At 42.8% G+C, this 26164-nt stretch overlaps 1 protein-coding gene across 1 annotated transcript in view; it reads left to right on the top strand.

Annotated features, from left to right (window-relative positions):
* The window catches only part of setdb2 (SET domain bifurcated histone lysine methyltransferase 2), a 59089-nt gene that overhangs the window by 12629 nt on the left and 20296 nt on the right, over window positions 1-26164 (top strand). The window contains 11 exon segments of the mRNA XM_034181260.1: window positions 844-903; window positions 5419-5522; window positions 18229-18404; window positions 21246-21356; window positions 21359-21517; window positions 21606-21934; window positions 22015-22184; window positions 22257-22382; window positions 22385-22488; window positions 23336-23378; window positions 23471-23646. Of these exon segments, the coding sequence (XP_034037151.1) occupies window positions 844-903; window positions 5419-5522; window positions 18229-18404; window positions 21246-21356; window positions 21359-21517; window positions 21606-21934; window positions 22015-22184; window positions 22257-22382; window positions 22385-22488; window positions 23336-23378; window positions 23471-23646 (1558 nt within the window).

Below are 26164 nucleotides of genomic sequence, written 5' to 3' on the forward strand. Positions count from 1 at the left end.
GAGTTAAACTGAAATCCAGATGTTTATTCCTTCGTCTTCAATGCCTGTGCGTTAAAATTAACTTAGTTCCCAAAACTTTTCTTTGTTGTTAGCGGCTAAGCTAGCTGAAGGCTAACAGCTCGGATGGAGATGAGAGAATTAGACCCACAAGATATCGGTAAGAATCAGTTTCATTTTTATAATTACGGTCTAATAATACATACTAATAATTCTCTGCCTGCACATGCAAGCAATTTATTTGTCTTTTTATTTAAAAAGAATCTCTCACTGTGCTTTAACTGAGTCAGTGATAAACAGTGGTTCCTGATCTGTGGTACCCGGCCCTTCCAGGGTTCCTGCGGGGACACATGGGTCCCCAAACTGGTACTCAGCTCTTTCATGGGTTCCTTAAAGACCCAACCTGGGTTCTAAGTGCCCCTTTGGGGCCGCTAAAGACCACATGGAGTACCTCAGCTTTTGTTTCCTCTGAGGTGATCAAAATTAAGAGTTCACCTATTAAACAAAATCATGTTTTTGGGGGGGGGGGGGTCTCAGTCTATCTTAGGTATAAGTATGTGGTGCTCAGAATAAAAACAGCTGGAAACCAGTGTCTTAGAAGCACTCAGAGAAGATCACTGTGACGTCTTCATTCCAAACAGACCTATTTTCTGTCTGTCTCTGGGTAGGACAAATCCGACTCTGCTCCACATTCAGTTGAACAACAGCGTCAAACCCAGAGTCTCTAACAGTGTCAGATTTCAGGAGACAAACTGTGTTGATGAGTAAACAACGTGTTGGTTCTTACTGTAGAAAAGGCTCGAACATTCTGGGCAGATGCAGATGTGGATCATATCTTCCATGAAGTTTTGGAGTATCTCCATCACCTGAAGGAAGTCCTCAAGGAGAAGACCGCCACAAACAGAGGTTCCATTTATACACATTATGAGAACAAACAACCTTCATCTTGTTTTCTAATTAAGTAATTTTACACATGAAGTGAAAGTTAGCAAACGGAGATTCCTCCTGCCACTGTGCTGATCCGGCAGGTTACCGGGTCAAACCTAACAGCTGCTCAGCTTTGACAAGTGACTTTGCAAAAACCAAAGTAAATATTCAGATTTCCATGGAAACCCAGTCATATTGGCTCATTTGCTAAAAACCATTGCAACCTTTAACAGTTGGTTTTCATGACTCTGAGCGGAGCTGTCTCTGGTCATGATTATGGCACGTGTGGCTGTTGTTGGTGGCGATTACTCCAGGGTCGGCTGTTATTACTATGGGTGTAGCTGTCGACATTCGTTATTATGATGGACGGGGCTGTTGTCAGTCATTATTATAGTGAGCGGGGCTGTCGTCGGTCCTTATTATGCCAGGCGGGACTGTTGTCTGCCGTTATTATGTTGGGCGGGGCTGTTGTCTAGGGATGGGTATCGAGAACCGGTTGTTTTTGGGTATCGTTAAGAAATTATTCGATCCACTGACATCAATAAGCTTTTTACTTAACGATTCCCTTAACGGTCCTTCAGAGTGGCCGTTGTTTTTGGGGGTGTTTGTCAGGAAAATGATAATTTCTCTACATTGATTACAGACCCTGCTGCAGTTCTGTAATCAACTTTTTTGCAGCACAGCTTTGCTTTGAACCTTGAACCAATCGAAGCAGTGGTTTGCAGATTGAAGCAGTGCTTCAATCTATTGCTTATTCATTTTTTTCTTTCGCTTTATCTTAATTTTCCCCCACTAAAAAACTAAAGAGCACACGTTAGCATGTCTATGGCATTTTCAATGTTAAAGTTAGCATTAAGCAGTTGCAGCTGTCAGCACGTTTGGGTGCATTTTTCTGTATAATATGCGTTTGTTGTCATAAAAGCGTCAAATGTATTACAAATTGTAATATTTTTTAAATTTATTTTTGTTTATATATTAATAATAATAGCAAGCACAACAATAATAGTAATAATAACTAATCTAATGATTAGTTATTATATACAGTTTTAGAGAAAGAGACAAAAAGAACCTGAATAAAAACACAACAGAAAATATAAACCAACTAACAACTAACATAAATAAATAAATAAATACATACATACATATAGAAATAAATAAGTGTTTCCTGTGAACACCAAGTGACTCTTACACCTCCTTTTCATCCCTGTCTATTTAAGTTTAATGACAATTTGTTCAGTCAAACCATATTTTCAGTTTGTTAATTTCTTCAGTGATTTCCTCCAGAACTATCTGCCAAACTAGAAAACTGCTGCATCCTAGTAAGAGCAGAATACTACTGGAATGAATTTGAATAAGGAAAGTTGGGGGGGGTGTTCTCGCCAAAATGGATGCTGCACTCACTGCAGTTTATTGTCTGGAATAGTCCCAGATTGCATGTCAGAGCTTCTAGAATTCAAACATTTTCGTGCAGGTGGTGTTGCGGGGTAATTTTGGATTTCAGCTTTTTTTGTTTTTCATCACTTTCATCCCTGAATATGTCAATCGTGAGTCACTTTGTGCTGATTAAAGTCACTAACTGGGACTCCTGTCTTGTTGCGAGAAAGAAACGAGATTCATCCTCCTTTCTGTTCACACAGCTCCAAACGTTGCGCGGCTCTCTGACAAGTCAAGTTAGAACGATAGAGTCCAATCAGAATTAATAACTTCAAAGCGAAACACTGTTTTGTTTATTTTTGTTTATGTCCAGAGATCAAGGATACAGTGACTAATTTCATATTTATTTACTTTATGACTCAGTGAAATACATAGAAAACCTGTAAAGCCTACTTTTAGTACAAACTTCACAAGGTCAAGGTCAGGTTTATATAAAGCACATTTACAAACAGTCAACCACTGCCCAAAGTGCTGTACAATAAAAGGATTTAAAATTATATCATTAAATACAAGAACAAAATAAATCAACAAAACAATAAAAGATGTGGCAGTATTCAGCCCTCATCTTGTGTTAAAAGCCGGTGAAAAAGATATGTCCTTTAAAAGAGTCTTAAGAGAGTCAACTGAAGGAGCCAGTCGGACATTTAATGGCAGAGAGTTCCAGAGCTTGGGCCCCGCAACAGCAAAGGCTCTGTCTCCTCTGGTCTTCAGCTTAGACCTGGGACAGACCAGTAAACTCTGGTCCTGGAGTGTGCAATGACAGCATATCAGATAAACAGAATGGGGCTTGACCATGAATTGATTTAAAAACAAGCAACAAAATCTTAAAATCAATTCTAAAAGCAACAGGTAACCAGTGCAGTGAAGCTAAAACAGGAGAAATGTGTTGGTGCCGTTTGGCTCCAGTGAGCAGACGCACAGCTGCATTTGCACCATCTGGAGGCGATGCAGAGACGACTGATTAAGACCAACATACAGAGAATTGCAGTAGTCTAAACGAGACGTGGATCAAGGCGTGCACAACCTGTTCCAGCTGTTTGGGGGCAGGAACGCTTGATTTTACTTAAAGGCCTAAGCTGGAAGAAGCTTGTTTTGACCACTGTGTTGATCTGCTTCTCGAATTTAAAAGAGCTGTCTATAAAACACCAAGGGTCTTAGCAGATGAACGACAGTAGGAGGCGAGTGAACCAAGGGCAGAAAGGTCAAGGTCACCAAGGACCACAATCTCTGTTTTGCTTTCATTTAGATTCAAAAGTTTAAAGACATCCAGTCTTTGACTTCTTGAAAGCAAGTCTGTAGGATGGCAGATGAGTTTGTTTTAAGGTTCAGAGGTAAATAAATCTGCACATCATCAGCAAAGCAGTGTAACTGAATGTTATATTACTTAAAAATTGATCCCAAAGGAAGCAAATAGAGTGAAAATAGAATTGGCCCTAAGATTGAACCTCGAGGTATTCCAAGTCAAAGGGGCTTTCTGTGACGCAAAGGGACAAAGGTTTACAGAAAACCACCGACCAGTCAAATAGGACTTGAACCATTGAGCACTGTGCCATTTAATCCACGCACGATTCAAGGCAAGATAATAAGATTTGGTGGTCAACAGTGTCAAAGGCTGCAGTTAAATCTAAAGCACAAGCACAGCTGAGCTGCCAAGTCCATGATTAAAGAAGATCATTAAAAACTTTTAAAAGAGCAGTTTCAGTGCTGTGCAAAGGTTTAAAACCAGACTGAGTGACAGTTGATTAACAAGAGTTATCAATAGGGAATCGATAGGAATCAGATTGATAAGCGGAATCGATAATGGCATTGATATCGATAAAATCTTATCAATACCCATCCCTAATGTCGTCGGCCGTTATTATGCGGGCGGGGCGGCCGATAGTATGCCGGGCGGGGCTGTCCGTCGGCCGCTAGTATGCCGGGCGGGGCTGTCGTCGGCCGCTAGTATGCCGGGCGGGGCTGTCGTTGGCCGCTAGTATGCCGGGCGGGGCTGTCGTCGGCCGCTAGTATGCCGGGCGGGGCTGTCGTCGGCCGCTAGTATGCCGGGCGGGGCTGTCGTCGGCCGCTAGTATGATGGGCGGGGCTGTCGTCGGCCGTTATTATGGTGGGCGGGGCTGTCGTTGGCCGTTATTATGGTGGGCGGGGCTGTCGTCGGCCGTTATTATGGTGGGCGGGGCTGTCGTTATGCCGAGCGGGGCTGTCGTCGGCCGTTATTATGCCGGGCGGGGGCAGTCGTTATGCCAGGCGGGGCTGTCGTCGGCCGTTATTATTCCGGGCTGGGGCTGTCGTCGGCCGTTATTATGCCGGGCGGGCTGTCGTCGGCCGTATATGCCGGGCGGGGCTGGCGTCGGCCGTTATTATGGCCGGGCGGGAGCTGTCGTCGGCCGTTATTATGCCGGGCGGGGTTGTCGTCCGGCCGTTATTATGCCGGGCGGGGCTGTCGTCGGCCGTTATTATGCCGGGCGGGGCTGTCGTCGGCCGTTATTATGCCGGGCGGGGCTGTCGTCGGCCGTTATTATGCCGGCGGGGGCTGTGTCGTCGGCCGTTATTATGCCGGGCGGGGCTGTCGTCGGCCGTTATTATGCCGGGCGGGATGTCGTCGTCCGTTACTTATGCCGGGCGGGGCTGTCGTCGGCCGTTATTATGCCGGGCGGGGCCTGTCGTACGGCCGTTATTATGCCGGGCGGGGCTGTCTCGGCGTTATTATGCCGGGCGGGGCTGGTCGTCGGCCGTTATTATTCCGGGCGGGGTTGTCGTCGGCTGTTATGCCGGCGGGGGCTGTCTCTGTTGTCTGTGTTCTTAAATGCTGAGTGGTGGCTGCAGCCAGCCTCAAGTGGCTGGTGGAGGAACTGCATGCTTTGGTGCAGCACTGGATATGGTGCCACTTGACCTGAGTTCCACTGATTCAGAGATGGCAGAGAGAGTGCAGGGTTTTGTGTTTCACAGGTCAGAGGTCACACAGGTGTCCACAAGGTGTGAAGACGTATTACTATGTGTCTGTGCAGCAGGATGCTGATGGATCTTGCAGTGAAGTTTTTTCTCTTGTGCTTTTGTCCTCAGAGTACGGTCAGGGTTGAAGCTGATTGCCTCTCTGGACTGTTCCGTTGTGATTCCTGCTGTCTCCACACCGGACTTGTCTGTCTTCCAGGTGGTCTTCACCTCAGGTACCCTCTCACTTTGTTCTGACTTCATTTTACTCAGACTTAACAGCTCAGCATGTGTCATGGTCCTCTTTTGTGTTCTGTTCAGTCCAGTTACAGTTAAAGCGGTTGTGTTGTACACTTTGGTGTTTAATATATTTATTGATTTTAATTTTCAAAAATACAGTACAAAAATAAATACACAAAATAAAGAAAAACCCACCCCGACAAGAACACCCCGTTTCACTGTCAAACAAGTAAATTAACAGTTTTGCAGCAATACAGAGGAGCAGTTATAGCTCAGTCAGCCACATAATTTAAATAAAATAAAAATAAAATTGTTACACCTGAACCTGTGTAGATGGCTGGTCAAAGAAAGTTAAAAAAGGTTTCCACACTTTGTAAAATTTCTTTTCAGAGCCCCTCAGGACAAATCTTATCTTCTCCAGTTTAAGGTGAAACAGTACGTCTTTAATCCAGTGTGACACTGTGGGTGGGGCAGAGTCCTTCCATTTCAAAAGTATCAAATGTCGTGCTAACAGTGTTGAAAAAGCAATAAGTTTTGGAGCTCCAGCTGGTAGCATCAAACCATCAGTGACAACCCCAAATAAAAATAAGGTTGGATCAAGTCTTATCTTCACCCCAAATATGCAAGAGAAAGTCTCACAGACACCCTCCCAAAATGTCTGGATTTGGAACATTGCCAAAACATGTGAATTAAAGTGGCCTCATGATTTGCATCTTTCACAGGTACATGGGGATACATCTTTGCCAATTTTGATTTACTGAGATGTACTCTATGCACAATTTTAAGCTGTATAAGAGGATGTCTTGCACACATGAAGGACGAATTGACCTTCTCTAAGATGTGTTCCCAGTCTGTTTCGGTATAACTAATTTGGAGGTCCTGTTCCCAGGACCGCTTAATAGCAGTCATGGGAGAGGAGCCCAAACATGTAATTAAGGCAAACATTGCAGAAATAGCTTTTTTCTTGACAGGATTGGAACACATAATATCATCGATTACATTATTAGGGGGTTTATTAGGAATCACAAACCCAAACTCTGCCTCTACTGGTGGTTGGCTCTCACTGCGGTATTGTATCACTTCCTGTTCCGGAGCACAGCGGTGTTTTTCTGTATCTGTTAGCTGTTTAATCTGCACAGTTAGATTGATCTAGTTATCTAGATTACGATTTGTTTCCCAGTGTAATCTTTACGTGCCTTAACTAAAGCACTCCTGCTGAATCACCTCTAAATTATTTACACATTATTCACTTTGCGTGTTTTTAGGAATCCGCTAGCTTAGCGTAGCTACTAGCTCTTAGCCGATTTAGCATGGCGGCTTCTCCTGTCTCTCCCGCACTTTTCTGCTCTGGTTGTGAAATGTTTAGCTGTTCCTCGGCCTCCTTTCGCAGTAACGGTACTTGTAATAAGTGCAGCTTATTCGTAGCTTTGGAGGCCAGGCTGGGCGAATTGGAGACTCGGCTCCGCACCGTGGAAAATTCTACAGCTAACCAGGCCCCTGTAGTCGGTGCGGACCAAGGTGGCTTAGCCACCGTTAGTTCCCCCCTGGCGGATCCCGGGCAGTCGGGAAAGCAGGCCGACTGGGTGACTGTGAGGAGGAAGCGTAGCCCTAAACAGAAGCCCCGTGTACACCGTCAACCCGTGCACATCTCTAACCGTTTTTCCCCACTCTGCGACACACCCGCCGAGGATCAAACTCTGGTTATTGGCGACTCTGTTTTGAGAAATGTGAAGTTAGCGACACCAGCAACCATTGTCAATTGTCTTCCGGGGGCCAGAGCAGGCGACATTGAAGGAAATTTGAAATTGCTGGCTAAGGCTAAGCGTAAATTTGGTAAGATTGTAATTCACGTCGGCAGTAATGACACTCGGTTACGCCAATCGGAGGTCACTAAAATTAACATTAAATCGGTGTGTAACTTTGCAAAAACAATGTCGGACTCTGTTGTTTTCTCTGGGCCCCTCCCCAATCAGACCGGGAGTGACATGTTTAGCCGCATGTTCTCCTTGAATTGCTGGCTGTCTGAGTGGTGTCCAAAAAATGAGGTGGGCTTCATTGATAATTGGCAAAGCTTCTGGGGAAAACCTGGTCTTGTTAGGAGAGACGGCATCCATCCCACTTTAGATGGAGCAGCTCTCATTTCTAGAAATCTGGCCAATTTTCTTGGATCCTCCAAACTGTGACTGTCTAGCGTTGGGACCAGGAGGCAGAGCTGTGGTCTTATACACCTCTCTGCAGCTTCTCTCCCCCTGCCATCCCCTCATTACCCCATCCCCGTAGAGACGGTGCCTGCTTCCAGACCACCAATAACCAGCAAAAATCTATTTAAGCAAAAAATTCAAAAAGAAAAAATAATATAGCACCTTCAACTGCACCACAGACTAAAACAGTTAAATGTGGTCTATTAAACATTAGGTCTCTCTCTTCTAAGTCCCTGTTGGTAAATGATATAATAATTGATCAACGTATTGATTATTCTGCCTAACAGAAACCTGGTTACAGCAGGATGAATATGTTAGTTTAAATGAGTCAACACCCCCGAGTCACACTAACTGTCAGAATGCTCGTAGTACGGGCCGGGGCGGAGGATTAGCAGCAATCTTCCATTCCAGCTTATTAATTAATCAAAAACCTAGACAGAGCTTTAATTCATTTGAAAGCTTGTCTCTTAGTCTTTTCCATCCAAATTGGAAGTCCCAAAAAACAATTTTATTTGTTATTATCTATCGTCCACCTGGTCGTTACTGTGAGTTTCTCTGTGAATTTTCAGACCTTCTGTCTGACTTAGTGCTTAGCTCAGATAAGATACTTATAGTGGGCGATTTTAACATCCACACAGATGCTGAGAATGACAGCCTCAACACTGCATTTAATCTATTATTAGACTCTATTGGCTTTGCTCAAAAAGTAAATGAGTCCACCCACCACTTTAATCATATCTTAGATCTTGTTTTGACTTATGGTATGGAAATAGAAGACTTAACAGTATTCCCTGAAAACTCCCTTCTGTCTGATCATTTTTAATAACATTTACATTTACCCTGATGGACTACCCTGCAGTGGGGAATAAGTTTCATTACACTAGAAGTCTTTCAGAAAGCGCTGTAACTAGGTTTAAGGATATGATTCCTTCTTTATGTTCTCTATTGTCATATACCAACACAGAGCAGAGTAGCTACCTAAACTCTGTAAGGGAGTTAGAGTATCTCGTCAATAGTTTTACATCCTCATTGAAGACAACTTTGGATGCTGTAGCTCCTCTGAAAAAGAGAGCTTTAAATCAGAAGTGTCTGACTCCGTGGTATAACTCACAAACTCGTAGCTTAAAGCAGATAACCCGTAAGTTGGAGAGGAAATGGCGTCTCACTAATTTAGAAGATCTTCACTTAGCCTGGAAAAAGAGTTTGTTGCTCTATAAAAAAGCCCTCCGTAAAGCTAGGACATCTTTCTACTCATCACTAATTGAAGAAAATAAGAACAACCCCAGGTTTCTTTTCAGCACTGTAGCCAGGCTGACAAAGAGTCAGAGCTCTATTGAGCTGAGTATTCCATTAACTTTAACTAGTAATGACTTCATGACTTTCTTTGCTAACAAAATTTTGACTATTAGAGAAAAAATTACTCATAACCATCCCAAGATGTATCGTTATCTTTGGCTGCTTTCAGTGATGCCGGTATTTGGTTAGACTGTTTCTCTCCGATTGTTCTGTCTGAGTTATTTTCATTAGTTACTTCATCCAAACCATCAACATGTTTATTAGACCCCATTCCTGCCAGGCTGCTCAAGGAAGTCCTACCATTATTTAATGCTTCAATCTTAAATATGATCAACTTATCTTTGTTAGTTGGCTATGTACCACAGGCTTTTAAGGTGGCAGTAATTAAACCATTACTTAAAAGCCATCACTTGACCCAGCTATTTTAGCTAATTATAGGCCAATCTCCAACCTTCCTTTTCTCTCAAAGATTCTTGAGAGGGTAGTTGTAAAACAGCTAACTGATCACCTGCAGAGGAATGGTCTATTTGAAGAGGTTCAGTCAGGTTTTAGAATTCATCATAGTACAGAAACAGCATTAGTGAAGGTTACAAATGATCTTCTTATGGCTTCGGACAGTGGACTTATCTCTGTGCTTGTTCTGTTGGACCTCAGTGCTGCTTTTGATACTGTTGACCATAAAATTTTATTACAGAGATTAGAGCATGTCATAGGTATTAAAGGCACTGCGCTGCGGTGGTTTGAATCATATTTGTCTAATAGATTACAGTTTGTTCATGTAAATGGGGAATCTTCTTCACAGACTAAAGTTAATTATGGAGTTCCACAAGGTTCTGTGCTAGGACCAATTTTATTCACTTTATACATGCTTCCCTTAGGCAGTATTATTAGACGGTATTGCTTAAATTTTCATTGTTACGCAGATGATACCCAGCTTTATCTATCCATGAAGCCAGAGGACACACACCAATTAGCTAAACTGCAGGATTGTCTTACAGACATAAAGACATGGATGACCTCTAATTTCCTGCTTTTAAACACAAATCTTAGAAGCATGGTGTCTAACCAGATCTTTACTCTGGATGGCATTTCCCTGACCTCTAGTAATACTGTGAGAAATCTTGGAGTCATTTTGATCAGGATATGTCATTCAAAGCGCATATTAAACAAATATGTAGGACTGCCTTTTTGCATTTACGCAATATCTCTAAAATCAGAAAGGTCTTGTCTCAGAGTGATGCTGAAAAACTAATTCATGCATTTATTTCCTCTAGGCTGGACTATTGTAATTCTTTATTATCAGGTTGTCCTAAAAGTTCCCTAAAAAGCCTTCAGTTAATTCAAAATGCTGCAGCTAGAGTACTGACGGGGACTAGCAGGAGAGAGCATATCTCACCCGTGTTGGCCTCTCTTCATTGGCTTCCTGTTAATTCTAGAATAGAATTTAAAATTCTTCTTCTTACTTATAAGGTTTTGAATAATCAGGTCCCATCTTATCTCAGGGACCTCGTAGTACCATATCACCCTAATAGAGCGCTTCGCTCTCAGACTGCAGGCTTACTTGTAGTTCCTAGGGTTTGTAAGAGTAGAATGGGAGGCAGAGCCTTCAGCTTTCAGGCTCCTCTCCTGTGGAACCAGCTCCCAATTCAGATCAGGGAGACAGATACCCTCTCTACTTTTAAGATTAGGCTTAAAACTTTCCTTTTCGCTAAGGCTTATAGTTAGGGCTGGATCGGGTGACCCTGGACTATCCCTTGGTTATGCTGCTTTAGACGTAGACTGTGGGGGGTTCCCATGATGCACTGTTTCTTTCTCTTTTTGCTCTGTATGCATCACTCCGCATTTAATCATTAGTGATCGATCTCTGCCCCCCTCCACAGCATGTCTTTTTCCTGGTTCTTTCCCTCAGCCCCAACCAGTCTCAGCAGAAGACTGCCCCTCCCTGAGCCTGGTTCTGCTGGAGGTTTCTTCCTGTTAAGAGGGAGTTTTTCCTTCCCACTGTTGCCAAGTGCTTGCTCACAGGGGGTCGTTTTGACCGTTGGGGTTTTCATGATTGTTGTATGGCCTTGCCTTACAATATAAAGCGCCTTGGGGCAACTGTTTGTTGTGATTTGGCGCTATATAAAAAAATTGATTGATTGATTGAATCCTGGAATAGAGACCGAAAGGAAGTGCCGAATCTGCACATACCTGAAGAAGGTAAATTATATTTATTAGCCAACTGTTCAAAGAAGCAAACGTATTTTCAATAATAAATCTTTCAAAAGTCTCAGCCCCGTCTCTCGCCAGCCATGAATGTAGCATCATTTAGAGAGGGAGGAAAAAAATAATTACTGCTATTGGGCAGCCGAGGCCTATTCTCAACAAATCAAAATGCTTTCGAACGGGAAGCCGATTTGATAGTTATGAATTATGGGATTGTCAATTGCCAAGCTTTTGATAATGGAATTGGTGCACCAGCAACAGACGACAGTGTGAATGAATCACAGAAAGTTCTCAATTTCCACCCAGGCAGGGCCAGTGTCGTCAAACTGATAGTGTATCCAGTACAGACAAACAACATAAATTGGATGCCCTGTAGTAATAATGAAAGTTTGGTAGGGCTAAGCCTCCATCTCGCTTTGATTTTTGCAAATGTTCCATGCGTAGCCGTGGTTTCTTATTTATTCCAGAGAAGATGTAATAACCCGGTCGAGTTTCTTAAAATAGGTGTTTGGAATGTACACAGGAAAGACTTTGAAACAAATATAAATTCTGGGCAATAAGACATTTTAACAACCTTCAGTCTCCCTACTAATGAAAGAGAAGTGATGCCATTTTTACAAATCTCGCTGTATATTAAGTTGTAGTTGAGTAAAGTTTTCTTTAAAAGATCCTTGAAGTTTTTGTCACAGTTATTCCAAGATAAACAAAACTACGTGCAACAGTCTTAAAAGGAACATAAATTTTTTGCTATGTTGAATCAGATCGATTAAAGATAATAGCTCGCTTTTACGTAAATTCAGTTTATACCTGACACAAGCCCAAATATATAGTAGTTCCAGAATGGGAGGGATAGTGTCCTCCGCCCTAGATACGTACAGCAGGAGATCATCGGCATAGAGTGACAATTTATGTTCAGTGCCAAATCGTGAAATGCCATGGATAGAGTGATTGTTTCTTATGGCTATCGCCAGCGGCTCAATAGCCACAAAGAGGAGGGGACTAGGGGGCAGCCCTGACGGGTTCCACGGTGTAGAGGGACGGTTTTGAATAGTAATTATTTGTGAGTACCATAGCTGAAGGACAGGCATAGAGTAATTTCACCCAGGATAAGAAAGAGTTACCAACCCCAAACTTACGCAGAGCTTTGAATAGGTATTTCCATTCTACTCCATCGAATGCCTTCTCTGCATCCATGGATAGAAGGCATTCAGATTCTGCTTGGCTAGGGGTATACATTATGTTGAGAAGACGCCGAATACTAAAAAAGGAACATCTATCTTTAACAAAACCTGTCTGATCAGGAGATGATACTGGGTAGTACTCTCTCCAGTCGTTAGCCAAGACTTTTGCTAATACTTTATAGTCTGAATTTAAAAGTGAGATTGGTCGAAACGAACCACAATCCAGGAGGTTTTTATCCTTTTTTGGAAGCAGTGTTATACAAGCCTGGTTCAAACTACTGGGAAGAACCCCTGGTAAGAGAGTCTTCGTATAATTTAGCCAAAATTGGGGTCAGTTTTTCAGCAAATGTGGCATAAAACTCACTCGGCAGTCCATCAGGGCCTGGTGAACGGCGAGATTGTAATGATTTTATTGCTGCCATGATCTCCTGCTGTTGTAAAGGTGCATCCAGGGCGGAGACCTCATCCGGGGACACTGATGGGATCTCTAGATTACTAAAGAAACAGAGAGAAGATTAGGATCATTAGCATTTTCCGAACTGTACAAGTTATAGTAATTGCTGAAAGGCATCATTTATACCCTGCTGGTCAGTAACAATCCCCCCATCCCTAGATGTAATGCCATTAATAGTTTGCTTGGCCCTTGTGCACTTCAGTTGCCAGGCTAGAACTTCCCCAGCTTTATCTCCATGTTCGTAAATGTCACTCCGATTTTTTAACAGCAAATATTCTATAGAATGTGAAGTGAGCATATCATATTCTGCTCCAAGTTTCAAATGTTCTTTGTAAGTGTCTTGGGAAGCTCTAAGAGTTCTTTTGATCCAAATCTGCTATTTGCTTTTCTAATTCTTTTTGTTTTGTCATAGAAACACGTTTTTTATTGGCTGCGAAAGATATCACCTGGCCGCGAAGATAGGCTTTAAGAGCCTCCCAGACCGATGAGATGGAGACATCCGGCGTCATTGATTTCTATCAACACAGAAATTTGGTCAGAGATGAATTTTATAAAATTGTCATCACTTAACAAAAGAGAATTAAATCTCCAAAGCCGTCGGGGAGACTCTACACCAGGTATATCCATTGTCAGTATTAAGGGGGCATGGTCAGATATTACAATAGGTTGATACTCATAATTTTATCTATGAAGTGAATTTATTATCAGTAAAGAAATAGTCAATCCCTATACGTTTGATGAGCATTGAGAAAAAGGAGTATCGTCTATCCAGTGGGTGCAGAAAACGCCAAATATCTGATATTCCGTAAGTTGAGAGAAAAGATTGTACATAAGAAGCTGCCTTAGTAATTGAGTATCCGGTTCTTACAGATGATCGGTCCATAACGGGATCCAAACACAAATTACAATCGCCTGCCATAATAGTAAGTGAGAATTTAAGCTGGGCAGGAGGCCAAAGACACGTGAAAAAAAAATTGGGGGTCATCGCAGTTCGGTGCGTATATATTTGCTAAAGTGACATTAAGATTAAAAAGCTTACCAGTTACTATGACATAGCGTCCATTAGTATCAGATAAAGTTGAGGAGGAAATAAAAGGAACTCTTTTATTAATTAATATTGCAACACCTCTAGCTTTCCCTGCAAAAGTTGAGTGAAAGAGCTGCCCCACCCAACCACATTTCAAACGAATATTATCTAAAACTTTAAGATGGGTTTCTTGAATAAAAGCTACACAGCAGTCCATGTTTTTCAGCTGAGTCAGTACCTTTTTCCTTTTTAACAGGGTGGTTCAGGGCCTTTAGTATTCCAAGTAACTAAATGACCAGAAGTTGCCAGACATAATTCAGTATACGATTATTAGGAGATACCACAGTAAAACATTTATTTGCTCCATTTTGATTGGCTCTTACACAAAAAGAAAGGGGGAAAAAAGAAATTGTCACAAAGCATTGACAGTGAACACACAAAAAAAACCCTCCCTGAACCCACCTGACCCCCAGGTGACATTAGCTGTTAGAACAAACAGCACACCTACCCTATCTAACTGAAAGACTTCCATATTTATCCCTAACTAAGCTTCTAAAACCCGTTGTATGAAATGTAAAACAAAACAAAAACACCACCAGTTTTCAAATATTTCACCCTCATTCAGGGAATTTTCAATTCTTTAAATTAAGATGCCAGCATCATAGATGTGTAAAGTCAGGTAATTAACAAAAAAGAAAATAAACCGCCTTAACTTCCATGAAACATAGTCCCATGGTTTGGCCCGTGTCAAGACAGTTCAGTCTGCCTTAAGATTTTCCACAAACCTTCCGCCTCAACCACCGAGCCGAACGTGCGGCGTACACCATTGGCTTCAGTGATGCGTAGTCACGCTAGGTATTGTAGTGAAGGCCTCAGACCCAGCTTGTACAAGTCCGCCATTACAGACCTGTATTCTCTTCATTGGTTAACCACATCGGGGCTGTAGTCCTTCGTAGATTCGAAAAGGCTTGTCCATGTACTTAAGGGTCATTCCTCCTCCTAACCTCTCGTATCAGCAGCTCCTTGTTTTGGTAGCGGTGAAAGCAGACAATGACAGGCCGAGGCCTGCCTCAGGGCTGAAATACGGTGTGCGTGATCCAGTTCCAGAGGGGAGGAAAAAATGTCCTTACCAAAAACATCTTGCAGCAGCTGTGAGAAGAATTTTGAGGGCTGTGGGCCCTCAATCCCCTCTGGTAGACTGACAAACAGGCATTACAGCGTCTATTTCTTGACTCGATATCTGATAGCTTAGCCTTTAGCTTCTCATTAGCTGCCTGTAGTGTCTCACAAGAATCCTCCATTTTAGCAAGGCGCTGACAAAGAGTTTCGGCGTTATCCTCTAAAGATTCCAGGCGCTTACCATGGCTGTCTGGTGCTTTCTGAAGTCCGTCCAGTTTATTATTCACATTGTCAAAGAAGCTGTTTTTTAGTTCCGCCAGTAGGGCCGATCTGTGTTCGGCTAACAATGCTGTTAATGTCGGCTTTGCTAACATTAGCATGAGGGCTAGCAACCTCAGGCTCTGTTGTTTTCTCACTCGGCTTGGCAGATTTAGATGGCATGACGGGGCGTTTAGTATCAAAAACACTTAAAACTTACCAAAGAATGTTTTGCAAAAAAAATAAGTCGGGTGGGTTTGTTAAGGAGACAAAAAGTTGTGGGAGCAGAAGACACGCGTGCCTACCCGTTTTACACTTTTGATGACATACATAAAACAATGAAAAAAACTGAAAGTAACAAAAGAAAATCGAAGCGAACGGCAACCTTGACGCTTTAAACAAAATCATTTCTGCAGCCACCCTGTGTTCGAGAACTGGTTGTCTTAACAACAGGTTGTCTTCACTACAACAACATGTGCTTGCACATGCACGTACAGCCAGAGACAACTGGAACGTGTGCAAAAAGTTAAAGTAGTTGATCAAACGTTCTTGCCGCTATTGTTTCTGTACAACAATGTTGCTTTTCATCCCTCACATGGACGAGTCACGTTCATCTCATCGAATCTTTAGTTATTGATCGTTCAAATATCATCAACATTTGTGCAAGACGTCAGACTTGGGAGGTTGGACGAAGTTGGACGACAGTCATAGGAGCGTTGACCGTACAGGAACTATGCAAACAATGAGGAACATCAAGACAGAAAGCAAGACGGAAATACGGGTGAATTGAGGTTGTCGTCAGGATCTATTCACATTTTCCACGGTTTGAAAATTCTGACAAAGCGTCAGCTGCAGGAACGAAGCTGGATGACAGTTAAATGATCTCTCTGAAAGTCAAGGTAAGTCCAGATTTCTTGTTTGTTTTGGCTCGGTGGCCTTGTTAGTGCTGTGTGACCGGGGCTTTAAACGACAGATTTAACATTTGACTGAGGCTGTGCCCCCCAAAACACCAGAAAAGTCCCGCTGTCTGTCTGTGCTGGAGCTGCTGCTGGCCACGCTTTACATTTTTAAAAAGAAAATGTGCAACGAAAGCAAGATGTCCAACATTTTGTATAAGATTTAAATTAAAATGCTTAATTATGTTGAATTGGGTGGTTAGCACTGCTGCCTCACAGCAGGAAGGTCATGGGATCAATTCCCACCTGTGGCTTTTCTGTGGGAGTTTTGCATGTTCTCCCCATGTTTGTGTGAACCCCGCCTCACGCCCTATGGCCCCCTGTGACTCTTAATTGGAGTAAGCAATTGAAGATGAGTGAGTGAGTGAATTATACTGAATTACAATAAAAACAGTATCATGAATAAAACTGGCCTTTGTCAAAATCATGAACAGTAAAAAGAAACAAAATCTTTTCTAAGTTTATTACTTCAGATTCTTTATCAGGAAGATGAGGATCTACACCACCCGGTGAGACACTTCACAATAATAATTTTATTTATAACCCTTTTGAGATGAATTCATTAGTCTGCGCGTTTTTGTCCTCTAGTCCTCCCAAGCAGACACTCAGAAAGTCAGGAATACTCGTTATTTTTCAGAGCTGTGGATTTTCAGCCAGCTCGGCTGTACACTGCTTCGAGCACCATGCTCCGTTCAGCACAGGGAAGAGATGATGGACACTTTTCATGTCCTCAGCTCCTGAAGTTTTTGAGAGATTCTCTGTTTTTGGATCCAGAAGTGCACTGTGCCTGCAGCAATGCACAAAAATCCCAAATCAGTTGGACTCCTGTTTCATAGTAGTATTTCCATCACTGTGGGCCAGCAATGTGGTGCATCTGATGATTGGTTTAGTGCAGACTCTGTCAATAACATCCAGTATGTTGTCCATCGCACTTTAATTTTTCCATCTTGCTTGTTTTTGGAATTTAACAGTCCTTATGTTGCACACCACAACCTGGGGATTGTCACGTAATCCCACTGTGCACTCTCCATGTTGCTGTGGCTCAGCAGATCAAGTCCAACTGACGATGCTTAAGTACACTACATACTGTGGTGTGCACATGTGCTCCATTGAGTTCCTGTCTGTTGTTACAGGACCAGGGTTGTGTTAAAAGCACATTCCACAACCAGAAAAAAAGATGTGACTTTTTACTCTGCAAAATATGACATTTCTCAAAAAATGACATTGTGTAGATAGCACTGGAAATCATTTCTTCTCTTCAACAAATGGAAATCTGGCCAAAAGCTAGATATTTGTTTCATGATGATGTCACTTCTGAGAGGCTTTTAATTTTAAAGTCCTTCACTATAATTTGAAAGTATGCTAACAGAGGATTGATTGATGGGTTGTAGGACCAATCAGCTTTTATTGATCTGTGGCAACAGTCGTGGTTTACCATGTGTAAAATATGTGCTACATAACAGTTTGCACTGTGGGACAAACAGCCATGCAGCTTCAAACCGACATGCTTGGATTCATTCTTCATTTTGATGCAGTACATTTGCATTCTGCAAAAGAAAGTCCAAAGCAGGTTTGGAAGGAGTCTGACCCACAGTGACAGATCACACCTTCAGCTCCACTGAGGTCTTTGTTTTATGTGAGCGACAGAAGTTTGTATTTCAGGGTTTTATTATCTGCGCCCACGTGGTGTGTTTGTGTGGCAGCTAAACATTGGAACTTTGGGTTTTGAATGGTTAGAAATCAAATCAAGCGGACAAAGCCTTTGGTGCTCACGTTCACTCTACATGTTAATATGCACACGTACTTTAATGCAAATGGATGCAGTCACCAATTACAGAAACACAACCGCGTTCAATGTGTGCACAGAACTACATACGTGCACATAAAACCCTTATAAATGAAACCCCGCACATATTTAACTGGAGAAACTGTGATTATGTACAATGGCTTTAAACTTCATGTGCACGTGTGTTTGTTTATTTATTTGTTTGTTTTTCCTGGACAGATGAACTGCCTTCAGCTGAGTTCACCAATCAGCGATCATCCTCCTCCAGCTCCACCCCCTGCCTTCCTACCTCCAATGAGTTAGCTGTCTCTGCAGCGTCCCCTGCTGGCATAGAGGACCTGATCACTGCTGTGGTCCCAGTCCAGCTGAACTATCAGGTCCACTCCTGCTGCAAGGTGACACGGCACCACGTGGCTGTTTTAGAGGAAACATCAAGTTCATAATAAATAAATAATAATAATCTGAACTTATGACTACAACCTGAACAATATATTAGTCGGATGATAACACGGGCCGATGTGAACCTTTCAGGAACATACCGGTATCTGCGTTTTTTTTTGTTTTTTTTTGCCAATATGAAACCTTACCGAATAACAATGCAGGAAAATACTCTGGCTGTTGGGGAATGTTGTCATTACATAATGTGTCCAGCAGGTGGGGGCGCCAACAGCATTGTTTACAACAGTGTGAAGCATTGCTGGGACCCCAACATCCCTTGCTGGTTGCTTTGCCAGAGGCAGTTGCCATTTGTTTTCAATCAGAGTGGATGTTTTACAGCAACAAGAGACACGTGGTCGTTTGCCACCAGCTACGCGGAGCCCAAAAAGTCTATTTTATGTAAATGTAGACTGATGCAAAACGGCGACTGCCAATCCAAGCTAATGCAGTGTGACATATGTTGTTTAGTTGTTGGTTATAGTCAGTTGTGGGCACAGTTCTGCTAACCGCTAATTATCGAAGATAATGTTTTCATTATCGGATTAGCTTTTCAGATAACTTTGAAAACCATCATCGGACAAATTATCTTCAGATAAATTTTGGTCTGATCATTTTTAGACTGATAACATATTTTTGTAGACGTGGTGAACAAAGTTTAACAGTTACAAACATTTATGAAGTCCATAATCAGTTGAGTATCTAACTGTTAAATGTTTTGTAGTAGATGTGGAGTTCTGTTCTCTGCAAACAGAGGAGAGCTGTTTGAGAAGAAACCACTCTATCCTCTGCAGGAAAAGGAGAGCTGGTCACAGAAAAGAAAAAAAAAACTAATTTGTTTTGACCCCATAATGATATGCTGGCAATATCATTTTGGTTAAAATTTTAACCAAACTAATTTCGGACAAGTTATTTAAATTAACGCCACATCTGAAGTTTTATAAAGTGAAAATACTAGATGTTTTAGTTTTAAAGTAATGCACTAACTTTGAAGGTTTTAGTGTGAACATGCTGTGTCCAGGTGCCAATGGGTACCCTCAGTACATTCACAACAGAAGAAATGCATTTGAGACGCTCTGATCAGGCTCCACACAGACAACAGCATTAAACTCTTTGTATATTGTGCCTAAAACTCTTGTTAATATATTCTCTGGGTTTTTAAACCACTCTATGGTCTGTAAGCAAAGGAGAACTGGTGACCAAAAAAAAAAAGTCATTACTTTTAACACCATACTAATATAATCGCAATGTCACCAAGTCATCCAGAGGCATACATGTTTAACTTATGGTTCAAATTTTAACCACTCATTTTAGACAAGTTATTTAAAATTATTGTCATGTATGAAGTTTATAAAGTTTATTTTTAAGGTTTTGTGAGCACATGCTGTGCCAGGCAGCAATGCATTATGGGTAGCATAAGGTAATCTCAGACGTTCACTACAGGACAAATGCATTTCACTGTGTTCAGGTTCCACAGATAACAGCATTAAACTCTACTGCCTAAAACTTTCGTGAATATATTAATATAAGATATAAACTGATATAAGATATAAACTGATAAATTATACAAATAATGAATGTTTATGAATTCAGTGGTATGAATAATTTGGTGAAAGCTGCTCCAGCTTTCACCAAATTAAATATTTGTTCCATTGAAAGAATGTAAAAACATTATTTGTTTTATATAACGACTAAAATAGATCCTTATCATTTGACATTTTATTAATTTATAAACAACAGAAAAGGGACTTACATGTTGGCGTTCCACTGCTGCTACAGTCCAAATTGTGACATGTAGTTTGGACTTCCATATAAAAAAAAAGACTTTGTGTAGTTCCTCTGGCCAGCCAAAAATCATGTCAGCGTTTCATGTGAACACGGCTTACAGCAGAGTGGATTTTGTGTGCGTGTGTGCGTGTGTGTGTGTGTTACAATGCGTGCGTGCTTGCGCGTGCATGTGCAAGCACGTGTGTTCGCGCGCATGAGGACATGTGCGTGCATGTGTGCGCACGTGTGTGCACGTGCAGAGTGCAATGGCACCAAACATACGGAACCAAACCTGCACTCCAAATGGAACCAAACCTGCACTCCAAATGGAACCAAACCTGCACTCCAAATGGAACCAAGCTGCACTCCAAATGGAACCAAGCTGCACTCCAAATGCAATGCAACACAAATGGGACGAATCAATCCATGTCATGTGACAGACAGAAGTGCTGACTAATTGTTTGGGTCTGTAGTCACCTTTGATGCTACCAGAAGGGATCGTGGTGTTAAAACTCAAAATCAGCTTGTTAGTAGTTGCAAGTGTACTGGAGACAATACTGGAAGTTATCGGGTATCTGTTAACTTCCGATAATTTTTGGGGTGGTTTATCGGTTTAGCTTTATAAAAGATAACTTTTCAGTTAGCTGATTATCTGTTATCAAAGGTAACTTTTTGGTTAGCTGTGCCCACCACTGGTTATAGTTATACTAAAGTTAATGTTTAAACTGTAAAACATCAAACCTCAGTTATATTTATTTGCCGTTAAGGGGTTTGATAACAAAATGTTAAGAATCATTGATATTTTTTGATGTATGTCCTGGCTTGAGTCCTGCTCACAGTACCTGTCTGCGTCCTTGAACAAAACTCAGTCCACCCAGCTGTAAATGGGTAAGCGGTGATAGTCTGGCGTCCCGTCAAGGGGGAGTTCCTTCATGCTTCGGTATCTGGGATGAACTCCGACCCTTTGGGCCTCAGGACTTTGAGTTTGACTGACTTCGTTGTTTGCTCATTCTTGACTGTTTTTCCTCCACTAGTCTTGCCTGCCCAGTTTGTCCAGCGTGTTGCAGTCCACATCTCAGTTCTATGGTCATAACCCGCTGAAGGTTCCGCTGCTGTGCGGCTTCCAGAGGTTGAGCGCTTACCCATGACACCACCATCCAGAGGCGGGGCCTTTGACAGCAAGGAGGAGGAGGACAATGCAGCTGAGGGGGATGTCATTTACAAAACGCCGTGTGGGAAGAGTCTCCATAACCATGGTGACGTCATGCATTTCCTGTTGTCCACTGAAAGCTCTGATGTCCTGCAGGTCAGCTGGTTCGCTGCCACGATGTGTTCACGGTCTGTCTGTCAACTGCAGAATGTTCATCAGGATTCTTTCCTTCTGTTTCCTGCAGGTGGACTTCTTCACCTTTAACTCAGTTGTTCAGTTGGACCCACCCCTTCTATCGGGATCTCGTCGGCCCGAGGTGGATCTGAGCCATGGCATCGAGCCCACGCCGGTGGAACTCTGCTCTGAGGATGACAGCGTCCGGCCAAAAGAGTTCCGCTACAGGAAGGACCGCTGGCCGCACGGCTGCTTCCTGACCCGCGGGCCAAAGCTCTTCCACACCTGCTGCGACTGCACTGACGGCTGTGTGGATGCAGCACGCTGCACCTGTGTCAGCCTGACCACCGGAGGGCGCCATTACTCCTATCACAGGCTGAGTAAGCCTGTGGAGTCCGGGTAAGAGCAAGGTGGTGTGCGATGTTCGCTGACTATGTTTGTATTTCGCCCTGTGAGCTGAGCTCTTCTTTGTGTGTCAGCGTGTACGAGTGTGGTCCGTGGTGCGGCTGTGTGCGCACTCGCTGTCAGAACCGCCTGGTTCAGCATGGCATCAGAGCCCGCCTCCAAGTCTTCCAGACAGGTGACCGCGGCTGGGGTGTGCGTTGTCGTGATGACCTGGACTGTGGCACGTTTGTCTGCATATATGCAGGTAAACAAACAAAACATGTTGATTGATCTGCGAGAGAGCGTTTGTTATTTGACGGTTAACAACTCTGTCCAGGTGTGATCCTCAGACGCCACCAGAGTCCAGCTGAGGCTCCACCCACAAAGTTGATGAGGGCGGACCTCCCGTCAGATGACGAAGTGGAGGTTGTCACAGAGTGGCTTGCTCCACCAATGTTGGAGGGCGGAGCAACCTGCTGGAAACGTCCCCACCTGTCTCATCCCCTTCACATGTGCCGGTCATTCAGAGATCCACTGACTCCACCTCAACGCTTTTGGACAGAGACAAGGTCAGTGTGAAGCTCCTCCCACCCTGCAGACACACCCACATGTCTGACATCATCCTAATCCAGAAACAAATTCATCTCCAAACAGCTACAAAACATGACTGATATTCAAAGCATGTTAAAGTTATTGAACTCAACTCTTTGAAAAGTCAGTTTACTGGTACACGGTGCAGACCATCGAGGCAAATTTCACACGGAAAACATACGTATACAAATGCTTTGTGGAAATGTGGGTTAAGACTGTGGCACACCATGTGCACACTGGTGGCACAGTCCTGCGTCACACAGATTTATAAGCGTGTCTTCCCTTTTTCAGAAAATCATGTGACTGTGGCTAAACGTATGACATCAGAAACATCTTCCTGTTTCTACCAACAGCTTCTTTTTCATTCTGGAGCTTCTGGCGTATCTTCTCTGCCCCTCTTTGGGCTGCTTTTTGTAATCTGTGTTTTGTAGGGGAGACGGCGGGCTGCACAGCTCAGCACCGCGGACAGCTCCTCCTCCTTCTCCTCGCGCAGTCAGCTGCTGCTCTCGCTGCCGTGTGCATTCATTTGCACCCTCATACTCACCTCCGAGATGCTTCTTTAAACCAGGTGCTACATTTCACAGTCACCAGACTGATCTTCAGCCTGTGCAGTGGCATGCAGCCCTGTGACATTTTGGTTGTAACTCCCATTGTCACTGGGCTCAGAACTATGTTATCGACATTTTTCACTTTCTACTGAGAAAGTCTTCATATCATTTGTGACACTCTGGCAGGAAGAGGAGTGTCATTAGAATTAGCTGTAGACTTTTACACAAGTGTCCTTCCGCAGACTGATGGTGGCCTGTTTGTCTTTGTCAGATTCAGACGTTGGTGGTCGGCGCTCCGGAGTCTGAATCCTCATCAGCAGGTCCAGACGTCTTGTCCTCTGCTTTGAAATTTATATGTTATGTTTGTTTGAAAGCATTTCTTTGCTGTAACGCTGCCTGTCTACATGCCCAGGTGGGTCAGGTGACCAAGATCAGGAGACGAAGGTCACCGTGGCAACGACAGACTCCAAGACAACAGTCCATAAGAAGAAGGACATGGTGGTGAGAACTTTAAGGCGAGCAGCGAGGGAGGAGGAGGTTTACTTTGTGGACGCCAGCAAGGAGGGAAACGTCGGCCGCTTCATCAACGTAAGTCTACACTGAGGTCAATTTCAAATTATTTTCATTTATATAGCGCCAAATCACAACAGAGTTGCCTCAAGGTGCTTCACACAAGTAAGGACTAACCTTACTAACCCCCAGAGCAACAGTGGTAAGAAAAAACTCCCTCTGAGGAAGAAACCTCAAGCAGACCAGACTCACAGGGGTGATCCTCTGCTTGGACCATGATACAGACATAAATTACAGAACAATTCACGGACAAATATACAGGAAATGTTGCTGGTGCACAGGACGGTTTCTGGAACAGATACCACACACATCTCTGGATGGAGCTGCACCTCAAACAGAGAGAAAAGAAAAAACAGAATCAGGCATCAGAAAGACAACAAATACAGTATAATTTGTCAGCATTAAGCAACAAGAAAAACAGAAGAAATACTAAGGTGATCGCCAGCCAGTAGCCCTAGAATTTAGGTAAAGTTGAGGCCGCAGCCCGCTCCGTTTACTAATAAAATTAATTAAAAAGAGTAAAAAGCGTAGTAACATACTATGCCAGTATGCTAGACATACAAAAGGGAAAATAAGTGCGTCTTAAGTCTGGACTTGAAAGTCTCCACAGATTCTGACTGTTTTATTGATGCAGGGAGATCATTCCACAGAACAGGGGCACGATAAGAGAAAGCTCTGTGACCCACAGAGTTTTTATTCACCCTAGGGACACAAAGTAATCCTGCACCTTAAGAACGCAAAGCTCGGGTCAGTATGTAGGATTTAATTAGGTCAGGTAGGTAGGGAGGTGCTAATCCGTGTCAAAACTCTGGCAGCAGCATTTTGAACCAGTTGGAGAGCCCTAATGCTGGACTGCAGTAAACCAGAAAATAGAACATTGCAGTAGTGCAGTCTAGAAGAGACAAACACAGGAATCAGGGTCTCAGCATCAGCCATAGACAGGATGGGACGAATCTTCACTATATTTCACAGGTGGAAGAAAGCAGTCCTAGTAATATTTCTAATGTGCAGATCAAAGGACAACATAGGATCAAAAATTAAATCAAATCAATTTTATTTATATAGCGCCAAATCACAACAAACAGTTATCCCAAGGCGCTTTATATTGTAAGGCAAAGCCATACAATAATTACAGAAAAACCCCAACGGTCAAAACGATCCCGTATGAGCAAGCACTTGGTGACAGTGGGAAGGAAAAACTCCCTTTTAACAGGAAGAAACCTCCAGCAGAACCAGGCTCAGGGCAGTCTTCTGCTGGGACTGGTTGGGGCTGAGGGAGAGAACCAGGAAAAAGACATGCTGTGGAGGGGAGCAGAGATCAATCACTAATGATTAAATGCAGAGTGGTGCATACAGAGCAAAAAGAGAAAGAAACACTCAGTGCATCATGGGAACCCCCCAGCAGTCTAAGTCTATAGCAGCATAACTAAGGGATGGTTCAGGGTCACCTGATCCAGCCCTAACTATAAGCCTTAGCGAAAAGGAAAGTTTTAAGCCTAATCTTAAAAGTAGAGAGGGTGTCTGTCTCCCTGATCTGAATTGGGAGCTGGTTCCACAGGAGAGGAGCCTGAAAGCTGAAGGCTCTGCCTCCCATTCTACTCTTACAAACCCTAGGAACTACAAGTAAGCCTGCAGTCTGAGAGCGAAGTGCTCTATTGGGGTGATATGGTACTATGAGGTCCCTAAGATAAGATGGGACCTGATTATTCAAAACCTTATAAGTAAGAAGAAGAATTTTAAATTCTCTTCTGGAATTAACAGGGAGCCAATGAAGAGAGGCCAATATGGGTGAGATATGCTCTCTCCTTCTAGTCCCCGTCAGTACTCTAGCTGCAGCATTTTGAATTAACTGAAGGCTTTTCAGGGAACTTTTAGGACAACCTGATAATAATGAATTACAATAGTCCAGCCTAGAAGAAATAAATGCATGAATTAGTTTTTCAGCATCACTCTGAGACAAGACCTTTCTAATTTTAGAGATATTGCATAAATGCAAAAAAGCAGTCCTACATATTTGCTTAATATGCGCATCGAAGGACATATCCTGATCAAAAATGACTCCAAGATTTCTCACAGTATTACTGGAGGTCAGAGTAATGCCATCAGAGTAAGGATCTGGTTAGACACCATGTTTCTAAGATTTGTGGGGCCAAGTACAATAACTTCAGTTTTATCTGAATTTAAAAGCAGGAAATTAGAGGTCATCCATGTCTTTATGTCTGAAAGACATTTCTGCAGTTGAACTAATTGGTGTGTGTCCTCTGGCTTCATGGATAGATAAAGCTGGGTATCATCTGCGTAACAATGAAAATTTAAGCAATGCTTTCTAATAATACTGCCTAAGGGAAGCATGTATAAAGTGAATAAAATCGGTCCTAGCACAGAACCTTGTGGAAGTCCATAATTAACCTTAGTCCGTGAAGAAGACACCCCATTTACATGAACAAATTGTAATCTATTAGATAAATATGATTCGAACCACCACAGTGCAGTGCCTTTAATACCTATGGCATGCTCTAATCTCTGTAATAAAATT

This window comes from Thalassophryne amazonica, chromosome 1 (genome assembly GCF_902500255.1).
Source record: "Thalassophryne amazonica chromosome 1, fThaAma1.1, whole genome shotgun sequence".
NCBI lineage: Eukaryota > Metazoa > Chordata > Actinopteri > Batrachoidiformes > Batrachoididae > Thalassophryne > Thalassophryne amazonica.